Source organism: Tyto alba, unplaced genomic scaffold (genome assembly GCF_018691265.1).
Source record: "Tyto alba isolate M040663 unplaced genomic scaffold, T.alba_DEE_v4.0 Super-Scaffold_11, whole genome shotgun sequence".
NCBI lineage: Eukaryota > Metazoa > Chordata > Aves > Strigiformes > Tytonidae > Tyto > Tyto alba.
Genome location: NW_024881273.1, coordinates 7,517,939 through 7,537,462, shown reverse-complemented (window position 1 = coordinate 7,537,462; position 19,524 = coordinate 7,517,939). Strand labels below are relative to the sequence as shown.

Genomic DNA, 19,524 nt, shown 5'->3' with positions numbered 1-19,524 from the left:
CACAAAACCCAGATAGCAGTCTGTCCCTTGAAATGGTGACCTCTGAGGTGCTCTTGAAAAGCCTCTAAGGAGCTGACGCTTTCCAAAATGCCCTGCTTGGCAGCGGTCTATAAGAGATGGCAAATGGGCACAGAGCCCAGGATGAAATCTGCAGTCCATCTCCTGCTCTCTGCAGTGTGATTAAAAGTGACTCATCCTCCAAGCAAGTGCTGAGTTCCGTACAGAGAGCTCCCTGCTCCAGGGGCAGAGGTGCTGAGCCACCTTCCTGCAGACAAACTGTAGCCTGAAGACTAGGGGCTTCTTCTGAAAATTAAAGAAATGGCTAGTTTATGATCTGGGTGGGAGCCCAGATGTATGAGGCAGAATGCAGAGAACACTGCTCATTCTCCACCTTAAACCAAATCTTAAATACAGGAGCCTCGGAGTACCCCGTGTGCCAAACCCACTGCCAGAGCCCGTCAGCCAGCACCAGGAGCTGACGTACCCTCTCCCCAGATTATCCCGTTTGATTTTCGCCCAAGTCCTTCTTTTCTTATGAGTTTTATTGTTCCTTAACTATTCCCCAAAACCTCACCTTTCCCAATGCTAAGCAACAGCTTTCCTTTCCCTCCCGCTTCACTTTGCTGCACCATGTCCATCTCCCTGCCCATGCCTTCACCTCACCTGGGGTAGGCTCCCACCCGCTCCCCTGCCTGCACAGTGAAATGCTTCTTTTATCCAGCCTGCTCCTGGGAGGGGAAGTCAGCCCTGCAAATAACTGCTGAACAACAAGCAGCCCTGTGTCCAGAGAGGATGGGCTCGCAAACATGCTCGCTAAGATGGAAGCTCTCAGTCGCTTTGGCTGGGGAAGGGGCTGGGGGGGGGGACAGAAGGGGAGGAACAGTCTTTTCGCTTCCCTCAAGTTCTTGAAACACTGAGCTGCCTTTCAGCCTCTGTTTGTCTACAAAGTGTCTGTAACCATGTCGGTTTGTCTTTCCTTTTAGGGAGAATTGGGAGCCCCAGGTCCTCCTGGAGTCCTTGGACTCATTGTAAGTACAAAACCAAATGGAGATCTGGCTTCTCGGGGCTTTAACCCTTTTAGCCTGCATAACTACGCACAGATTTTCTTCTTCCTGTGGCAGGGCAGTGAACAGGATGACTGTATGGGGGAGGCATGACATCTGAGGAGAGAGGTTGACTGGTAGACTGGGAGGTGGAGGAGAGCAAACTCTTTCTAAGCAAAAGGGAACAGATTAAAGATTTGCTGTTAGTGCCCTTATTTCTAGATAACTTGCCTTTTTGATAGCATTTATTAGGGTATTTCTTCAAAGATGCAATATTCATTCCACACCAGATTCAGTCATCTTTTAAAAAGCAAGCCCCTGTAAGCAGTAACCTAAGGGCACACAGTTTCTTGCTCATTGGAGAGACCATGGGCAGGAACTGTCTGTCCCCTGGGTATACAGGAATTTTATGTGCACTCTCACCATCCCATCACTAATCCAGGTAATTATGTGCACAGCCAAATTCCATGCTTTATTACACTCTTCCCCAGCAGGAGATAGATTGCTGTAAGGATGGGTGGTAACTCATCCTCTGGCAGCTGTGTGGGAAGTTAGTGAATGCACAGCTGAACATATTATGGTTTATTTTTAGGTCTCAGTACTTGTTTTAAGTTATTTCCTTCCATGCACAAAAAGTGGTAGGTTCTGTTAGTACTACAGCATTCTTTCAAAATGATTCCTCCTCAACTATCATAATCCATGAAAGCTTAACTGGCAATGAATACTTAAAAGCCTTCCCCTTTTGCCTTTCCATAGCTTAAATTACAGGGGTGTGTATGTCAGCTGAGATCAAGGCCTTGATTGCCCTAGACATTGCAAAAACATAGAGCACCAAACCCAAAAACCTTAGACTCCATGAAGGAAAAGCAGAGAATATGGTGGAACAAGTGTGCCCATCTTGCAGATGGGGGATTGGGGCACAGGTGGATTAAGGCTTCCGAAGGTTTTTTTTGTGGAGCCAGGAATTAGGTCTGTGTTTCCCCTTGTTAGCGGAGATGAAAGTAGCTACTTCAGGCATAGCAGCAGAAAGGATGTGCTCCTGCCAAAGAGCTGTGAGAGGAAGATTGCTATTTAAAAGAATACTATTGAAGGTATTGTCCAAATTGGATCATATTTCTCCCAGCTTTTGGAAAGATTTATCTTAACCTGGTCGCTATTATCTCACAGATATTTGTTTGCTAGAAAGTGAAAGGTCAGACACGGTAAATGTGATTAAGATCCTTCAGAGATGATGGAGTCAGGTGGCTGCCTGTCCTCCCCTCCTAGCTGGCCCAGCCAGTGCCATGCTGTTCTGTGCTTGGGGTAGCTCGCAGGGGCCAGGACGGACAGGTTTTGCCTGGAGCTGATCTGAAACGGGGACAGGCGGTGTGGGGTTTCTAACCTGCCTTTGTGATCATGACGGTTTTGTCCCACATTGGCTGCAGCTATCCAAATAGCGTCAAATTCTATGTGAGGTACAACTGAACTGTTGTTTTTTTTTTTTTCCCTCACTGGCCCCAAGACCTAGCATTGCATGTCCTAGACTAGGATTCAGCTCCATCACCAGAAATTTGGAGTCTGTCACCTTCTCTGTCTTGATCCATTATGTCAGTCTCTACTGACACCCCAAGTTCTAAAGTTTTTGGTGATAAAGGGCAAAGCCAGCAGTTCTCCTTTTGCTGTTAAGCATGGTCTGTCTTGAACTTTAAATATTTCTTCTTCCTTCCTATCCAGATGAAGAAATCATCATTCCTGTTGTAAGCTTCTTCCTAGCTTTACTTTTAAGGCAGGAAGTGCGCCCTTTGCAATGCTGTTTTTTCAGGAATCGCTGCAGCATTAGCAATAGGCTGCTGTCTTTCCCAGTTAGTCTGTTGATACTACTCCGAGCAGATAAAAATTTCAAACTGAGATTCACGTCAAGCTGAGTCAGATCTTGTGTCCCAGGGTAGCATGCAACTCCTGAATTCAGGATGCTGAAGCATTGCTAGTGGGATTGGTCTAAGAGTGACCTCCTTCGTCCTGCTGGGGAGAAGGGAGCACATCCATCCTGCCTTCTCCTCTTTGTGGGACAGCACCAGCCTCCTTCCCCGGGGTCTGCAGCATGGGGCTCATGCTGGAGGACATGGAGAAGGCGGCTGGGTGTTTGCTCCGGGCTGGCCCCCCCCATCAGTCGCTTCCTTCCTTCCCAGCTACAGCCACCCCAGGGGACCAGCCGGGTTCCCGGCTGCCTCTACGCACCCTGCAGGTGTTTGGGTTCACTGTTTAAGAGAGGCTAAAGAACAGAATTACATGTAACTAAAGCCTCTTGCTCTCCTAATTAACTGTGTGGGCAAAGCTTTAAGTAAACGCATTTCTACAAGAAGCCTTTATGCTGGGAGGTATGAAAAGGGCATCTGTTCAGCCCAGCACTCCCAGTGTGGCTGTGGGCCCGAGACTGCTGACCAGAGAAGCATTCCTTCAGCAGAGCCTTCCCTGTTTATTTACACATCACAGGCAAGGCTGGTGCACTGTATCACTGGCTCTCTTCATGGGCAGAAAGCAGTCAAAGCCTGTTTAAATGCCGGCCACTGAAGGCTTTCTTTTGTACATGCGCACACAAGTACACACAGCAACCGTGAGCGCCAGCATCCTCTGCTGCAGCTTCTCGTACAAGTCCCAGTACACGATGCCATGCTGACTTCTTGCTGCAGCAGAATGGCCATCCCTGATAAGACCTTCTGTTCTTACCTCCTGCTTCTCCTCTCTCCTCCCCATATCACTTTTAGATATCATAGAGCAGTAGTGATCCAAATTTCTCGACTATTTGTTGTTTGCTGTTTGGGTCTGCGTCCATTTTAACATACCCTCAGACTCCCTCTGGAGAACTCAGGAATACTCAAGGATACTGAGAGACCAGACAGGAGAGGAATTTTACACCACATACAGCTATCTGTTGGTTTTGCACCTAATCACTTTGGTATTTTTCTTTCTCTTACTAGGGTGACATGGGCTCTGTTGGACCAATAGGCTATCCAGGACCAAAAGGCTTAAAGGTGAGAGAATAACCTAGCTGTGTGAGCTCTTGTCCCTCCATGGCAGGGCTGAAGACTGTTCTGTCCCTCAGGCAGCAGTAATGCTTGTGCATTGACCCAGGCACAGGGCTGTCAAACACAACACCCCACTGGTACTCTGCAGTAGCTGTAAGTCATTGGAGAATCCCAGAGGGAATTTTCCCTGTGCACCTCCAGCCCCTGAGGGTGTTTAAAGAATGTGTGATGGAGCATGGTTTGGGAGCAGCCTGGGATTTGCCCTTGGGGCTGTGCCAGGCCAATCCTCTGGGTCTGAGCCACCAGCCCCATCAGGGACTCCAGTGTCATAGACCTGAGCAAGTCTTCACAATGGCTCAGTCTCACTCTGAACTTTCTTTTGTTTCAGGGGCTGATGGGAAACCCTGGAGAACATGGACTGAAAGGTGATAAGGTGATCTGAATACTCCCTTATTGCACTGTGTTTTAATTTTGCATGTGAAATCCCCTCTCTAGCTTCTCTTTCTTATTCAGCACCATGCTACTGGTTCCACCCTGGCTGTCTCTTCTCCCCCATCCTCCCACCCTCCCTCCTTTCTTGACACTCCAGTTTGGATTTTTCTTTCTTTTATGATATCTTCCCCATCCCCTTTTCCATGGAGTTCTCGTATAGATCAGTTATGCTCAGATCCTCTTTGGAGTTTCTGTCTCCCACTGATGATGACAGTAACTGTAAGATTATCTGGTGTTTCACTGGTCTTTTATGTTTTTATATTTTTACATGGTGGGGTGGGGAGGAGGATGAAGACCTAACAACACTGACAGTGGGTTTGCATTAATGCATTTGCGGGAAACACATGATGTAACAAAGCAGCTCAGCTCACTGAGTCAAGCAAACCAGCTGGATCCCAGGAAAAACTGTTCTGTGTTAGGTACCTCTGCTCCTGTTCAGAGAGGCTCACCTCAGTTCAGCTTCATGCAAAGAGGAAATTGCTTTATGCCAAACTGATATAAATCACTTTAGAAAAAGAAAAAAGAAGAGGGGCATTGATTGCAATGATTTAGTGCTGCTGGCACAAAATCACGCAGCTTGAGCTAAATCAGCATGAAGCTGTGTGTGTGTGTGTAAATGTCTCACTGTCATGAGAACCATCCTCCTACAGATATTCAACTGTAGGGTTTACTTAGTCTGAGAGAGTGGGAGGTATAATCATTTATTGTTGGCTCTGATTGTTCAGGAAGGCAATGGAAAATGACCATTAATTGTATTCTCCTCCTCCTGTCTGATGTTTTATTCTCTTGTTAGATGTTTGCTTTTAGAGAAAGATTTATCAGCCCAAAACTGCACATGGGGGAAGCAGTGTCAAGCCAGTTGATTCCACTCTCGTTATATTATAGCAGCTCTTTGCCAGGGCTCCTGTGTCTGCAGTTTCCATTTCTCCCCTGTACTGCCTTTTCACTTTTGTACAGAGGAAGGACAGGGCAAGAGAAGGCCTTTTTCTTTAGTAAAAGCTTAAGACATTGTAGCTGGTTTCTTGACTCATCACCAATTCCTAGAGTCCATAGACTCTTCTGTCGGCTCCTTGGAATAAATGGTTGAATATCTTAAGAATCACCAATGTTTAAATCCTTGTTTAGCAAAATTAACCTTCCTGGACATTACAGTCTCTGTCACTTTACACAGACTGCTCTGTTTACTGTTCCCAGTATTTCTCCAGCTGCTGCTATCACAGTAACCAAGTGGTTTGCAGTTGTCCCTAGAGTTATCCTTACAGTACTTCCAAGTGCAGAATTAACCAACCTCCCCCAGTAATCCCATATTTAGTCTTGCAGCCTCTCTCCTGAGGTGCAGGAAACCTTTTCTTTCCCTCCCTATCTACCTCTCCCACTGCATTTTCCCTGGACAGGACAGACTTCCTTCCTGGCTTTCATTACAGCCCTTTCCTAATCCAAGACTGACAAACCTCCCCTCCTGCTCAAGCCTCCTATGTCCCTAATGAGTTGACTTTAGTTTAAATATCCTGGGTGCTATCAGACACTCAGATCAGACTAATGATGGTTTTGGAGTCAGAGAGAGCTTCCAAATATCTTGTGTATATCCTTTCCAGGAGTCCAGCAGCCAAAGGGCTGGGAAATACAAAGTAAAGGAAAATCAGACCTACTTAGGCATTGATGGCCACAAGTCTCATCTGCTCAGGGGAAGGCACGCAGCTCTGGCATTGCGGTTTTTAGCCAAAGCATCCGAGTTTGCTGCACTTGTTTGCTTGAGTATAAATAATGTTCATCAGCTTTACTTAAATTTGGGGGAGGATTTGGCCTGAAATAGCTTGTGGTTTTTTTCACTTATTTGGTTTTCTGATTTTTTGGTCTTGCTGTTCAGCTAGTTGGCCCCATTTATAATACATCCCTTCTCCAGCTGATCAAAAGGCTGTTGCATTCATTTACTCACTCCCATGTTTCTTTAGTGAATGGCACCTTTAAGACTTTTTATTTTCTTTCACTCCGATTTGGGCATCACAAGCAAAAACACTCATCCCTTCTTACAGCTTGTTTATATTTGTGTTTTAATTGTTTATGTTCTGCTACCACTAAGAAATTTAAATTATATCTGGTCTTTCTTCTTTTACTCAGTTTGTTTCAAGGGAAAAACTCTGTCTTCAAAGAGCCTTGTGGTCTAAATGCACGTGTGGCAGAAGGAAAGGACATTTATGTCCCTCATGTTAGGTGAGGGCTTCTGAGTCACAGCAGTGACTGAGAAGGAGGTTGCTAGAGGTGGGAAGTACACCCTGGCCTCCTGGACCCTCTCCTTGCCGGGGTCTTCTTTCATCTTGCTGCCTGCCTTGTTTCAATGAAAATGTTTTCTATCTCAGCCCTTATTAAGAAGCTTCATCATAAGTCTTTCTTTGCCCCCTTGGTTTTGCCACATGCTTTTTTAATTGAAGTATTTTTAGAAATACCTGACTTAAGGAAATCCCACACATAGGAAAGCAGGGGCAGGATCTCTGTGTTCACTCAGTGACCGGTTGGGCTTCTGTCACAGGAGGGACCCTGCCTGGAGAAGAGGGCTGAGGCTCCCTTCTGTAATCTCTCACCAGTTGTGTCACTGTTAGTTTCTGCTGCTATTGCTATTTTTATGCTTTGACATCTTAGTTAAAAGCTTTCTCTGGTTGCCTACTATTCTTCTTCTGTCCACTAGATTTTGACTTCATTATAACCCTCCGTTGTCTTCTTCAGACAAAACTATCTTACTGCTCTGACCAGAAACATAAGCAGCCTCCCTGAATATTGTATTTATTCTCTACGTCCATCAGTCTGAAAGTTTGCCTCCTGTCATTCTTGAAACATTTCCAGACCATGGTTGTATGCAATCTGCCTCTGCCAAGATCCTTATTTATAGCTTGGTCACCTCCCAAGTAACAGAGTTCCCCTCTCTGCTAGATGTTGAAGGTGCAATTACAAGGGTACACTTAGCTAACTAGTTGGAGATGACACTCCAGCCACCATGCAGCAACCTTTTCCCTGCACATTGGTGTGGCTCAAGCACACCCATCCCTCTGTACAACTCTATGAGCATATGAAGTTCCTGAGTTCCCTTTGAAGAGCAAATTATTTCAGACTTCCAAGCTGGTGCTGCTTTCCTGCTATGCATTCACCGGGAATGCTGCAGGAGAAGGGCAAGCTGGCACCATACTGTGCAGAGCCAATGCACAGCCCATACAGCAGAAAGCTGTGTTAAAGTCTAGCAGTTTTGTTTACACCCCAGCTTGTAAACAGGGCTCAGAAATCAGTTGAAGATGTATGATTTTCCATAGGGGTTGAGCTGCCATCTGCCAACTGTCCAAGCATCTTTCCCAAGGCTGTAAGTGGGCACCTCCAACGGCTGGTCCATCTCTGAAAGGCCTGAGCCACGCATTTGGTGTGTTGAATTTGCAAGTTGAATGAATCCAGTTACCAGCAAACACAGATGATCCCCAGGCTCAGCCAACAGTAGCGGTCAGCCTTACTAAATGTGTCCATTCCAGCAGCAAATCAACACCTTATACCAGAGAGTCCCAGCCTACTGAAGGCTGAATTTTGTATGAAGATGTCAGGTGGATTCCCTGGAAGGCAGTTTCTAACAAACCCATCTAGAAATGGGGGCTTTCCCAAAGGGTTGTGAGGGATTGTTACAGAAGTGCAGCAGTCTCCCGTTACATGGCCATAGGGAAGGGGGATAAATGCACTGCCTCTCCCCTCTTCTCCTTCACCGTGGTTTTCAGAAAGTTTGTAAACTTAAACTTGATATTAAAAAAAAAAAAAAAAAGGAAGAGAAAGAAAAGCCCTAGACATTTAACAGCATGTGAAATGCTGGGTCAGCAGAGGCAGGGAGTGGCAAACCTAACGGCTCCATGCTGACAGTAATCAGTAACCTTTCATAATTACTAATTCACAGCAGATGAGAGCAACCTTGGGGGCCTCACACCTTCCATCTGCTGCTACTCATGGACTAGCCCAGGTTTGAGGGGGAACAGGGATTTCAGTGTCCCACGTTCTCCCTGGCAAGGGATGTTTTTTTTTCCTCCCATCATGGTCCTACAGACCACGGCCTCTCCTGCGTGGCCTGTGCCGTGCCCTGCGTCACTGCAGCCGGAGGTGCCGGTGTCCCGGGGTCCCTGGAGCACAGCCCATACCGCTCACACCTGCCCCATCAGCTCCAGCCTGCACTTCACAGTGCCCTTCTGGGCATGCCTTGATGCAGATTTAATTAGATGTCTGCAATCTCCTGTTAAACCCATCTGCCTTGGCCGCATCCAAACATGTGGCCTCATACAGCTTTGTCTTTGTGTAGCTGAGGAAAACTCCCATCGCTCAACAGCAGAAGATCAGGTGCTGGTAAAACCTAAGCACGATGGATGGGGCATATGGGCAGCAGGCCTGTAACTGGGGCTGCCTCCTCGATCCGCCTGGGAGAAGGTCCTCACTGCAATGATGCATCTTTCAGAAATGCTGCCTCCATTCCCCTTTGCCATGACAGGAGGAAGAACCTGCCTTGGAACTGAGAGGGTTTTCCCCTTCCATGAGAAGGTGGTTTTCATTGGTTTTTGGACTTTGTTCCCTATGTTGTCTTGTTCAATATTCTGCAAGGTGCAGCTCATTAATCCCAAGTGCATGCATCACATGGTGGAGGCCGGGCATGAACTAGAATAAGGGCAACATCCCACTCCTGAAGAAACCACATCTTTGTATCTAGCAGCTAAACAGGCAAGTAGAGAGCACACCAATGCTAACCAACCCCTTCTGCATTCCTCATGAAAGCTTGCTACCACAGAATTTAATGATTTTTTTACAGCTTTGGTTTCCCCACAAACTGGGTCATCCTTCTGTTTCCATTTACATGTTTTCATGGAGGCAAGGAGAGGGGGCAGAGAGGGTTGCATCTGCTCTTACAGGGAGAAGTGGAATTACTGTATAACCCCGAAATACATAGTGGTCTTGAGAAGACCATGTGATATGATGAGTACAGAGGAAAGGTGGAGGAAGTGGAGGAAATCCTAGCTTCTTGTTCACATAAAGGAGTTTTATGAATCAGGACATCTGTAAGTTGTGAAGGACACTGCTCAGTAAAATACCTTTAGTAGTTTTATAATGTTGGGTCCCCTTGTATTGTGAAGCAAAAGGTCTTGGGGAAAGATATGTCCAATCAAGAGCAAAATGAGTTTTTTGCACAGCAACCTCCTCTGCATCCTACAGACAGCAAACATGCCTCATACTTGCAAATGTCATTTCCCTCATAGCCCCCCGCCCCGTGCAGTGTGGTGTTAAGAAGGGTCTCGGAGTCTCTGAAGCTGCAATTCTTTTTATAGGTGAAACATGAAACATAGGCAATATCCCATGGACAGAGCCTGTTTGTCATTTCAGATTGAACATTCCTCCTCCTCCTCCTTGTGAACAAAGTCCTTGCAGCGCCATTTGTCACATCATCTTTGCTTTTTTTAATAAACGTGCTTGACCTCTTTCCTCGTTTTTTCCCTCACATTAAGGACACACACCCCAAGTCACAGTTTCAGATTTACTATGCTCAAGGCAGGTGAAAGGGGATGCCCTACTCCTCAGTTTTAGTTTAAAATATTAAGGGCCATTGCAGATGGATCATTTTGCTGTGTTATTGCAATAGCATGTAAACATCTTGTGTGGAGTCCAGCTAAAGATAAGAGATGTGTTTTGTCTTTCCTGCTTCCTTCTTGCCCTCTCTAATGCCCATTTCTCAGAGTTGTTTGAAAATCATTTTCTCTGTCAAGCAGGCACTCTCCCACTTTGCTTAAAGGTCAGTGATAAAGGTTTGTTCCTGCCTTTTGTTATGCTCAGGAAACTCTTTTCTTATAGTAGTCATTTCTTAACAACCAAGTATTTTTTCCAAAACAGTATTTCAATGACCACTTATACTGTCTGGGTAGAAAACTAGAAAACTGCTTAATAAAAAAAAAAAAAAAATCTTTTGTTTTGACCCTCAGCATAGGTGATAAAGACAAGGAGTTTTCAGACCAAACCTCTCACTTTCAAGAAAAAATATTTTTCTGCTGTTGTCTGGCAGGAGCCAGAATCAGAGTAGATTTCAGTGTTTTAAACCTTGGACTAAATAAAATAAGTAGAAAATTCAGAGAAGATGAGAGAAATATGGCAATTGCTGGAAATGAACTGGGTCACACAGTAGTTTTTTTGCCATCTCTATTGTATCTAGTACTTGGGGTTCATCCGAACTGAAGCTGTGTAAATAGCTGATTGTTTCCATTTGCTTGCATTGAAAAAAAAAAAAAAAAAAAGGTAGATGGAAAATAGTTTAGATGAAGCAAAATGTTGGTTATTTGACTCGAAAATATTTTAGGTTAAAAAACAAATGAATGAAATTATTTAACTTTTTTAAGAGCAACATTTTAACTTTGCTATTTAAAAGATTTATTTTGAAGATGGTTCAGTGAAATGTTCTTGGGAACATTTACCAAAACATTTAAGCAAATTTAGCATGGATCCATGAAATGTTTCCATCGTTGAATCTACATAGTTCTTAATTATTTTTCTTCTTTGTCTCCAGTCTTTCCCATCCACAATTTCATTATCCACTGCATGTTACTGAAGTAGTTAGAACTATTTCAACTCTCTGATAACAAGTGGGTGGTTTTTGCTTGAGTAGAAGTAGAATTCCTCTGCCATCTCTTTGTAGACTTTGGCTCTGTCACAGGAATCCATATGTCTTCCATGTGGACTATGTTTAATCATATAGCTCTCTGCTCTTGGATGGCTTGTTCTCTTACTAGAAAGACAAGTTTAAAAGCATGTGCTGTGCATGGGACAAAGTTCCTCTAACAGTTATTTCTGTCGGGTCTTGTCATTGTACCAAGTTTTTACAGTCATTTTTCCTTTGACTTCCCAAGTAGAATTTTCCTTTCTCTGCCCCATCATTGACTCATCCTTTGTTTAAGTAAATCATTAAATAAATGAGGCTGAAGGGACATCAGGAGGTCATCTTGTCCAACTGCCTGCTCACAGCAGGGCTAAGAGGCAGTGCAAGATAGCTCACCGCTCCTAAGAAAACCTTCAGGGATATTGATTTTCTACCCAGGGAGTCAGAATCTGTTACAGTGGTCCAAAAAGGGGAAAGAAAAATAGCTGGATTAGGAAATATTGTCACTGCTGGTGTGCTCAAAGATGGGATCCCCATACCAGTGAACACCAGCCTACCCCTCCCAGGGAATCTCAGCCAAGACATTGGCACTGAGACGGCACTAAAGCATTACTAGAAGTTACTCTTGCTTTATTCTGGAAGAGGATTAATCTTTGACACCAGCACTAGGATATGCTCACAGAAATCCTGAGTATTGTTTTGTTTTCTATAGAGCCTTATGAGAAAGAAGGTCCATTCATTGAAAACTAAAATAGCTCTTCTGTTCAGCTGGATTTTAGCACTTCACCACCTTCACGGTTGCTGTTAGCCAGAGGAACATAGTCTGTCTTCTTGCAGCTTCTATAGAAACACAATGCTTGGGAATTAATATTTTTCTCTCTCCTGCAGTTTCATTTCTCACTTTAGAATCAATGTTGGGAAATGCTTCATTCAGGAATGTTGTTACAGTTAATATGATCTATGGTTTGCCAGCAGTTCAGTTTTGAATGGAGCTAGTGATGAGACTTTTGCTGTGCAGTGCACAGTCTAGCATCTACCTGGGCATTTTGACCGTTGCTGTTGCCTATCTTAACCCTCTGGTGATGTGTATCCAGGGTGATCAGGGAGGAGCAGGTGTTCCAGGAGATATCGGCTTCCAAGGAGACAAGGTAATTGTTTCTCTTTTCTCCATCATTTTTTTCCCTTACATAGTAGTATGTGTGGCCACCAGCTTTCTCAGCTCATCATAAGTCACGAGGAGCTGGAACTAGCTGCATCCTGCTGTCAGGTTCCCCTGCTCGGATAGTTCTCATTGGGGGTACACCACACCTTTCTAAAATTCATGTCAATATATGGATATTGTTGTTACTCATCATAAAAGCAGTTCTACTGGGGGATTTATATAAAAAAGGGGCCATATATTCTGGCAGAAATTGGAGGTGATGGGATGGGATTGATGGGGATGGGGTGAATGTGTGTGGTCCAGTGGCTGCAGACTTGGAGGTTTGTCTGCTCAGTGCAGCAACTTAAACCCTGACCCAGTGAAGCACTTAACACTGTGCGTAACTTCTAAGCAAATGACTTCTCCCCTGTGATTACAATATGATACTGACTTCAGCTGACTAATGCTGTACTTAGCAGTGCACTGGGGCCTACATGGCTCTGAGCCACAACTAACTGCAACAGCTCAAGTGTTCTTCGGGGCTAAATTCAGCCCCAGCTTTAGCAAAAATATCTCACTGACTTTAGTGCAAGTACCCCAGCTCCTTGCAGGGCTGAGTTCAGCCCTTAGAAAGTGCTCCTTTCCACTGCAGAGGATCTGGAGCCTGGGGAATTGGTATTTTTTTGATGCTTCATTATGTTTCCTGAAAAAATATCTCTCTCTCTCAGGGCAGCCAGGGTTTGCCTGGGGTCCCTGGGGCACGAGGGAAAGCAGGCCCCCTGGTAAGTGACCAAGCATCCTCTGCTTCCTCATCTCCCTTTCTAAAGGTTCAGTGCCCAGCTGGAAAGACAGCTTGGCAGGGATGTGCTATTCTAAACAGGAAATCCAATAGCCAGGAGTCAGCTCAATTTCTCCATGTTTTTCTGATTTCTGCAGGGAAAAGTTGGTGACAAAGGTCCAGTCGGGTTTCCAGGACCACCTGGCCCTGAGGTATGTCCCACCACCTCTTTCTCACTTCTTTCCTTTCTTTGATAACTTCTGCAGCATCCTTCTGCAAATTCACATGATAACACCTCTCTCTCATCTTGTTTTGCCTCTGCATCAGTAATTATGTAATCAGTAATCAATGCCTGCAGCTTGCCTCCCCACTGAGAATCATCAGGTCTCTAATAAACACCCATGTGGCATTTGAGACTTGGAGATGCCCACCTCCTTTCCCCACTGGAGGTTTTTAGCTCTCAAGCCGTGCACAGTCAGGCCCACAGAGGGTTTTGATTAGGAGGCATGTGCATATAGCTGTTGCTAATTCATACGGAAAGCAAGAGCCAAACGCTGCCTCCCATGTGGGCACCCAGCCCAACGGAGGGAGGGGAGGGGAGGGCTGCCACTGCTACCACTCACCATGACACCTGAGCTCTGATGCATTTGCCAACCCAAAACTGGTGTGTTCTAGGGTCAGAGCCTTTGCTAACAACAGACAGAGATTGCTTTAGTACAATGGTGTACCAGGCTCCAGAAACACCAAGGCAGAAAGAGCTTTGCAGTGTTGTAGGATTTACTGTTATTTAATGAATTGAGGTCCACTTTTGTTCAAAGTGGGAGATGGGGCAAACTGTCCTCTGAACACCCTGCACTCAAATTTCCTGATCTCCAACTACCATTCCAAGCCTTTTTCTTCCCAATTTTCCCATGCAAGTCCTATATGTAAGAGCTTCCTCTGTTCTTGTTTAAAAAGGTCAATCCCCAAAGATTGTCTCTAACTTGGTAAGAACCCCAGGCTGTCTCCCAACCACTGGCCACACTCTGTGGACACTGGTCTTTCTACTCACCATAGTGTTCTCTGGCCCTTGAAGTTGTTCTTCAACTGCTTTTACAGGGCAGAACATTCATTTCTTGAATCTTGCATCTCACTTTCCACCTCCCCTCCTGTTTTCAGTGTAAAGTTTCACTTCTCTGCTAGAGTATGATGGTACAGGAGTGGTGATGAGGTAGGGAGGATCGAGATGGGTTCAGGACCTATTCTGCATCACATGGTTTCCTGATTTTTCCTTCCACTTTTTGTCATAGATAACATGGAGGCTTTTTTCAGTTTTTCTCCGGCAAAATACCATTTCAGGTAGAAAAAGACCCCTACTGCCCTTACCAAAAAAATTGTCACAGTGATACCTTAAATGCAGGATCAGCTTCCCTCAGCATATTATCATTTTTCTTCTTCATAAGCAACCAGACAACATCTGTGAGATGCTACAGAGCCACTTCCAGCACAACTGATGGTCTGTTTTCCCTTCATCAGTGTTCAGGTATTTTTCTGCGTCTGGAAGGGCTCTTGGTCGAGTGCTGCCACTTAGCAATCGTTCCTCTTTGTTGCTATTGGTAATAACCACAGATTCCTTTGTTTCCTCAGCAAAGGGCTGGGGGGTGGAAAGGAGTCGCTGCCTGGCTGAAGGCGGCAGCTAATGAGCATGTCAGCACCTTTCCTAATTCCTCGCCCGCTTCCCTTTGTCGCAGAGGCGTGCAGTTCATTTCTCGGAGCAGTGAGATTATGCGCTGAGTCATAAAGATTAATTAAAACCCAAATTGCCATTTTTAGCTGTGTGATGACAGGGAAGCCCTCACAGCAATAAATCTTCGAAGGAGATGGACCTAAAGGGAACTGCTGGGAAAGGCCGCTCTTGAATCAAACCGATAGCACTGCTCCCATTGTCTTGTTTCATTCCCTCCAGAAGCCACGCAGTGGCCCACACACGGACACTGCTAGCACATAATAAATGTCTCAGCCCTTAGCCTTTAATTAAAGCTCTCACAGAGGCTGTCCTCTGAAGCTGGCTGCAAAAGTCCACCTGTGCACCCTGACGATTTCTTATTTTCTTCAGGGATTCCCAGGTGACATCGGCCCACCAGGAGAAAATGGACCTGAGGGCCTGAAGGTGAGTAGGGCAGAGACTGAAGCTCTGTGTGGGGTGGGAAGCATCCAGATAAAACAAAGTAGTGGGAAGGAGGGAGAGAGAAAGCCCTGGAGATTCCTAAAGTTTGTCCCTGGCGGCCAGTGTTTCAGCTTGGTCTGTTTGGCTTGAGGTCCCTCCAAGTGCAGGGTTTTCTTTTTTTTTTTTTTTTCAGTTTTTTTTCTGTAACAAAATTGACATTGGATGATGTCCTGTGGCTGTGAAAGAGACTGTCTCATTTTAATTGCCCTTCTGAGCTTATGTTTCTATTTTCTGAGTATCTTTTCCTTTGGCTCTTTCTCAGGGAAAGCCAGGAGCACGAGGTTTACCTGGGCCAAGAGGACTGCCTGGACAAGAGGTGAGCGTCCTCAGACCAAAAGCAGATTGGATTTAAAGAATAATGTTGTATTTTGAAGATTAATGCATGCTGAAATGGTGCCTGCAACTTGAAATCCTTCAGTCCCTCTGAATCTGGAGGCAGATACTTATATTCGGTGATCAAAGACCCACAGAAGAGGAGCTTTCCCTACATTGCTGTCCTGTGATCTTTGCTTCCAGTCACTGCTGGCATCTGCTGATCCTCAACTCTGCATTGGCTTTTCTTTTAAAGTCTGTTCCCCCACACCCACGCAGAATGGGTGTTAATGCCCTTTTGCCTGCACATCCCCTTGCACAGGCATGCCCTGGCCTGGATTTTGCTTTCTACTCCTTTTAAGTGCATTTTCTTTCAACCGTGAGACCTACTCCTCTCTCTCACACAGAGCAATATCCTTTGGTAAAAAGAGTACATAAATTGAAATTGCTATTCTGCAAAGAATCATTTGCGCCAGCACCTCAGAGCTTGCAGCTTTCACCGCTTCATGTGAAAACTCAAACCTTCGTTCCACTTCCTGTCCCTAAGAAGGGACAATTGTCACCGATTTAATTATCCTGGAGCTGCAAATACTTTATAGCAGCAACAGAGAAGACCTGAGTGCCCTCTGTTTATCCTGTTGTAACTCCAGTGACTTCAGTGTAGTTTATTCTCATTCAGGCCTGTGTAAGCTCTTTGTCCAGAGTCATGAGGCATTGTGCAAATAATACCTAATGCACGCATGGGCGGGAGGTCATTCTAATAACACTAATAATTCTTAACTTTTTCTGGGAATTCTTTTGCTTGCTCTCTAAATAGGATTAATGCAAATTAGCTCACTTATTTGCACTGAAATAAGAAAAAAAAATATTCTAGGCAATTTACAAAGGGAATCAAAGCCCTGCATTCCAGGTTCAGGCAGGCATGACCAAGCTGCCTTCAATTTACTCTAGTTGCTGAGTGTAAAAGTAAGACTGAAGACATGGACATGGAATTTGACATAAGCTGTGCTGAAGGACTTTGAACGTGCACCAGACCACACCACTGTCCCTTTACCACCGCTGTTTACCCAAGGCAGTAGGTCAAGGCTGTGGATTACATCTTCTTTAGAAATGTGGCACATTGTGAGTGGTTTGTCTGAGCCCACTGAGCTGGGTTCCTGACTTCCAGTCCCATCTTCAGCCTGCCAGCTTGTGCCACTTCATTACCACAGCTGACCACCTAAATGAGAACAGCCAGAACTGTGGCTGCCAAGAGCGCTTTTAATTTCTCTCTTGGCAGTTGGATATAGACACTTGAGATAATTTTCATGAAGCTTAATTGAAGGTCTCCTAGAAACTGTAGATCTGATCCTATCGCATTAGAAATTGGTATAGAGCCAAGGGAGAGGACCGAGTCCAATTGCTGTGTGAGATTTTGAGATAGCTCCATGCTGCAGCATGTGTAGTCCCATTTGAAAGCAAAAGAGAAACCTTCATACGATTGCCAAATGGTTCTGTGGGAAATTTTGCAACACTCTTCTAGTGGGGGAAAAAAAAAAAAAAAAAAAAAAAAAGAAAGAGAGAAAGAGAAGAAAAGAGAAGAAAGATCTTTACAGCATTCATAACCCAGCCAAATCAAATGAAGCAGAGTCATGTGAGCATGTCCAGGGTACCCTATGGGCTAAATCCACCCCAGGATAGACCAAATCAACAGGTGTTGACTTTGGTCAAATTTTGGATGGCCTTTACTGGCAGGACTTGACTTCAGATCTTTTTTTCTGAGATGGGGAAGGGAGATGAGAAATCTCAGAGATGCCAAACTTCCTGCTTTAAGATTCAGAAAGACTCCATTGTTAAAATGTGACAGCTGAGCACGCAGCCTGTGTTTAACTGCTGCTCATACTGCAGACCTTTCATTCTTGCTACATGGTGAGTCCAAATTTTGTCACTATTTTGCCTTTTACTTTAATTTTTTTTCGCCTCAGGGAGATGAAGGACCCTTAGGACCACCAGGAGTCCCTGGTCCAGAGGTAGGTTTCAGTCATTTACTCAGTTACTACCAGTTCTGTTGACCTTGCAATGGCATTTTAGCTAAATTAACATAAAGCTTCAAACCTCCTGGTCTGAGCAGTGATCTGCTCTTCTAAGAAATATTGTCTTGTCTAGGGCTTGGTCCAACTGCTTGATCCAGGATGGCTGAAAGTCAAGGAAGTGTCTTGCACGGAGTGTTGAGTGGGACTCTAATTTTATAACTTGCTTAAAGTATCAGACCTTGAAAAACCCTCTAACATTTAAATACTTCATCCTCAAGATAAAGCTCGTTGACTGGAAATCATCTCTGTAACCAGCCCTGGTATTTTTTCCTTGATTTATAGTAGTTTTCAATGCAAAGAGGGAAAAGCAAGACTGGACAGTGAGAGAGAGTCCTTTTTGACCTCTACACCACTCTGAACATAGTGTATATCACAGAAACACGGTTAAAGAAGCAAAAAGTATATTATCATATCTGTGAGCTTGTCAGCTCAGGATTTTGTAATGCTTATGTACATAATTGTTATCACAGCATAGGAGAGCATCTTCAAAATTGGTAACTGTGCTGGAGCTTCTAAGTGCGTCAGAAAATAAATGTTTTATCTTGCATTTCCTTCACTGTTCTGGTAGTCACTTTTATTACTTTCTGGAGCAACACAGTAAATCCAGCTTCTCCAGTGCCTGGGACAGCACCATAAGTGTTCTTCCAGCCAAGGGGAAGACTCAACATGAACTTTTGATCTGCAGGTTTATTTCTGCTTTTCTGATCTGTAGCTGTGAATGTGAGCCTGAGTTCCCTCACTGTAGGGATAGTCCTACTCCCAAATCCTCTCTGGGTGCCAGAAGTGGAGCCCATAAGAAGCTTACATGGTCAAGTCCCTGCCAACACTAGGAAAGTACCATCTTTGAATGCTCAGACTGCTGATGTCTTTGCTGGCATTGCTACAAGAGAACTGCTGGAAGTAGAATAAATCCAGCTGAATGTGGTACATAATAAACTAAAGGGCAGCAACAAAGCCCTTGGCTTGGTTAATTATAGTCCACACATTATATTTCTGATGTGATGCTTAAGTAGTTTTACCTCAGTAAGGGCTGCTACACTTCCGGCACCCTGAATTCACAGAGAGCATTTCTTGTAAACTGCACCACATAGGTCCACAGGCACACTGCTGTGACCAAGGGCAGCTGCAAGCTTTTCATGTTTATTGTTTTTCCATGTATTTCAGGGTCGATCTGGCAGGAAAGGATTTTCGGGAAGACCTGGTCCGGATGGTCCAAAGGTGAGGAAAGTTTGTTCGTGATCAAGAAAGCAGTGGGTAGAAGGGAGGAAAGAAAGAGGGAACTATCTTTTCCCAACTTTACCATGCTCCAAGCCTAGGGTATTCATTCCAGAGAGGACAAGGGGAACTGAGGATTTATCTTTTTCTCTGAATTTTGGGGTCTCGGCTTCTGCTTGGTTTTTCCAGCAAAAAGAACGATGGTGCATTTTTTAAGCCATGTGCTTTATTATAAACAAGTGTTTTCCTCCTTTGATATTAACGAAGTCCCCGCTCCATCATCTCATCTTATTTTCCATTGCTTCTCCACGTTTTTGTTCTAAAACAATGCACATCATTCCTATCTTTGCTGCCTAATTAGCAGCAGGAGCCATCCCAGGGCAGTCCGCTCCAGAAACCCACTCTCAAAAGGGAAGAGAAAACCCAACAAAAACAACCTCTCCAAACAGTAAATAGCAAAAATGTGGTCTGGCAGCACATCTGGAGTATTTGCCTACTGAGAAAATACAGCTGCCATCACCCAGAGACAATACTGGTTATAGCGGTGAGTCTGGCCTCTGGATGGCCTGTTCAGGGAACTCCACCGGCCTTTGAGTGCTGCCACGGCTGCCCTT

At 44.8% G+C, this 19,524-nt stretch overlaps 1 protein-coding gene across 1 annotated transcript in view; it reads left to right on the top strand.

The window, feature by feature from the left end:
- The window catches only part of COL27A1 (collagen type XXVII alpha 1 chain), a 163,168-nt gene that overhangs the window by 71,478 nt on the left and 72,166 nt on the right, over window positions 1–19,524 (top strand). Inside the window, exons 15-24 of the mRNA XM_042786709.1 lie at window positions 984–1,028; window positions 4,001–4,054; window positions 4,437–4,481; window positions 12,281–12,334; window positions 13,056–13,109; window positions 13,264–13,317; window positions 15,201–15,254; window positions 15,574–15,627; window positions 17,588–17,632; window positions 18,860–18,913. Of these exons, the coding sequence (XP_042642643.1) occupies window positions 984–1,028; window positions 4,001–4,054; window positions 4,437–4,481; window positions 12,281–12,334; window positions 13,056–13,109; window positions 13,264–13,317; window positions 15,201–15,254; window positions 15,574–15,627; window positions 17,588–17,632; window positions 18,860–18,913 (513 nt within the window). The remainder of the gene's footprint in view (window positions 1–983; window positions 1,029–4,000; window positions 4,055–4,436; window positions 4,482–12,280; window positions 12,335–13,055; window positions 13,110–13,263; window positions 13,318–15,200; window positions 15,255–15,573; window positions 15,628–17,587; window positions 17,633–18,859; window positions 18,914–19,524) is intronic.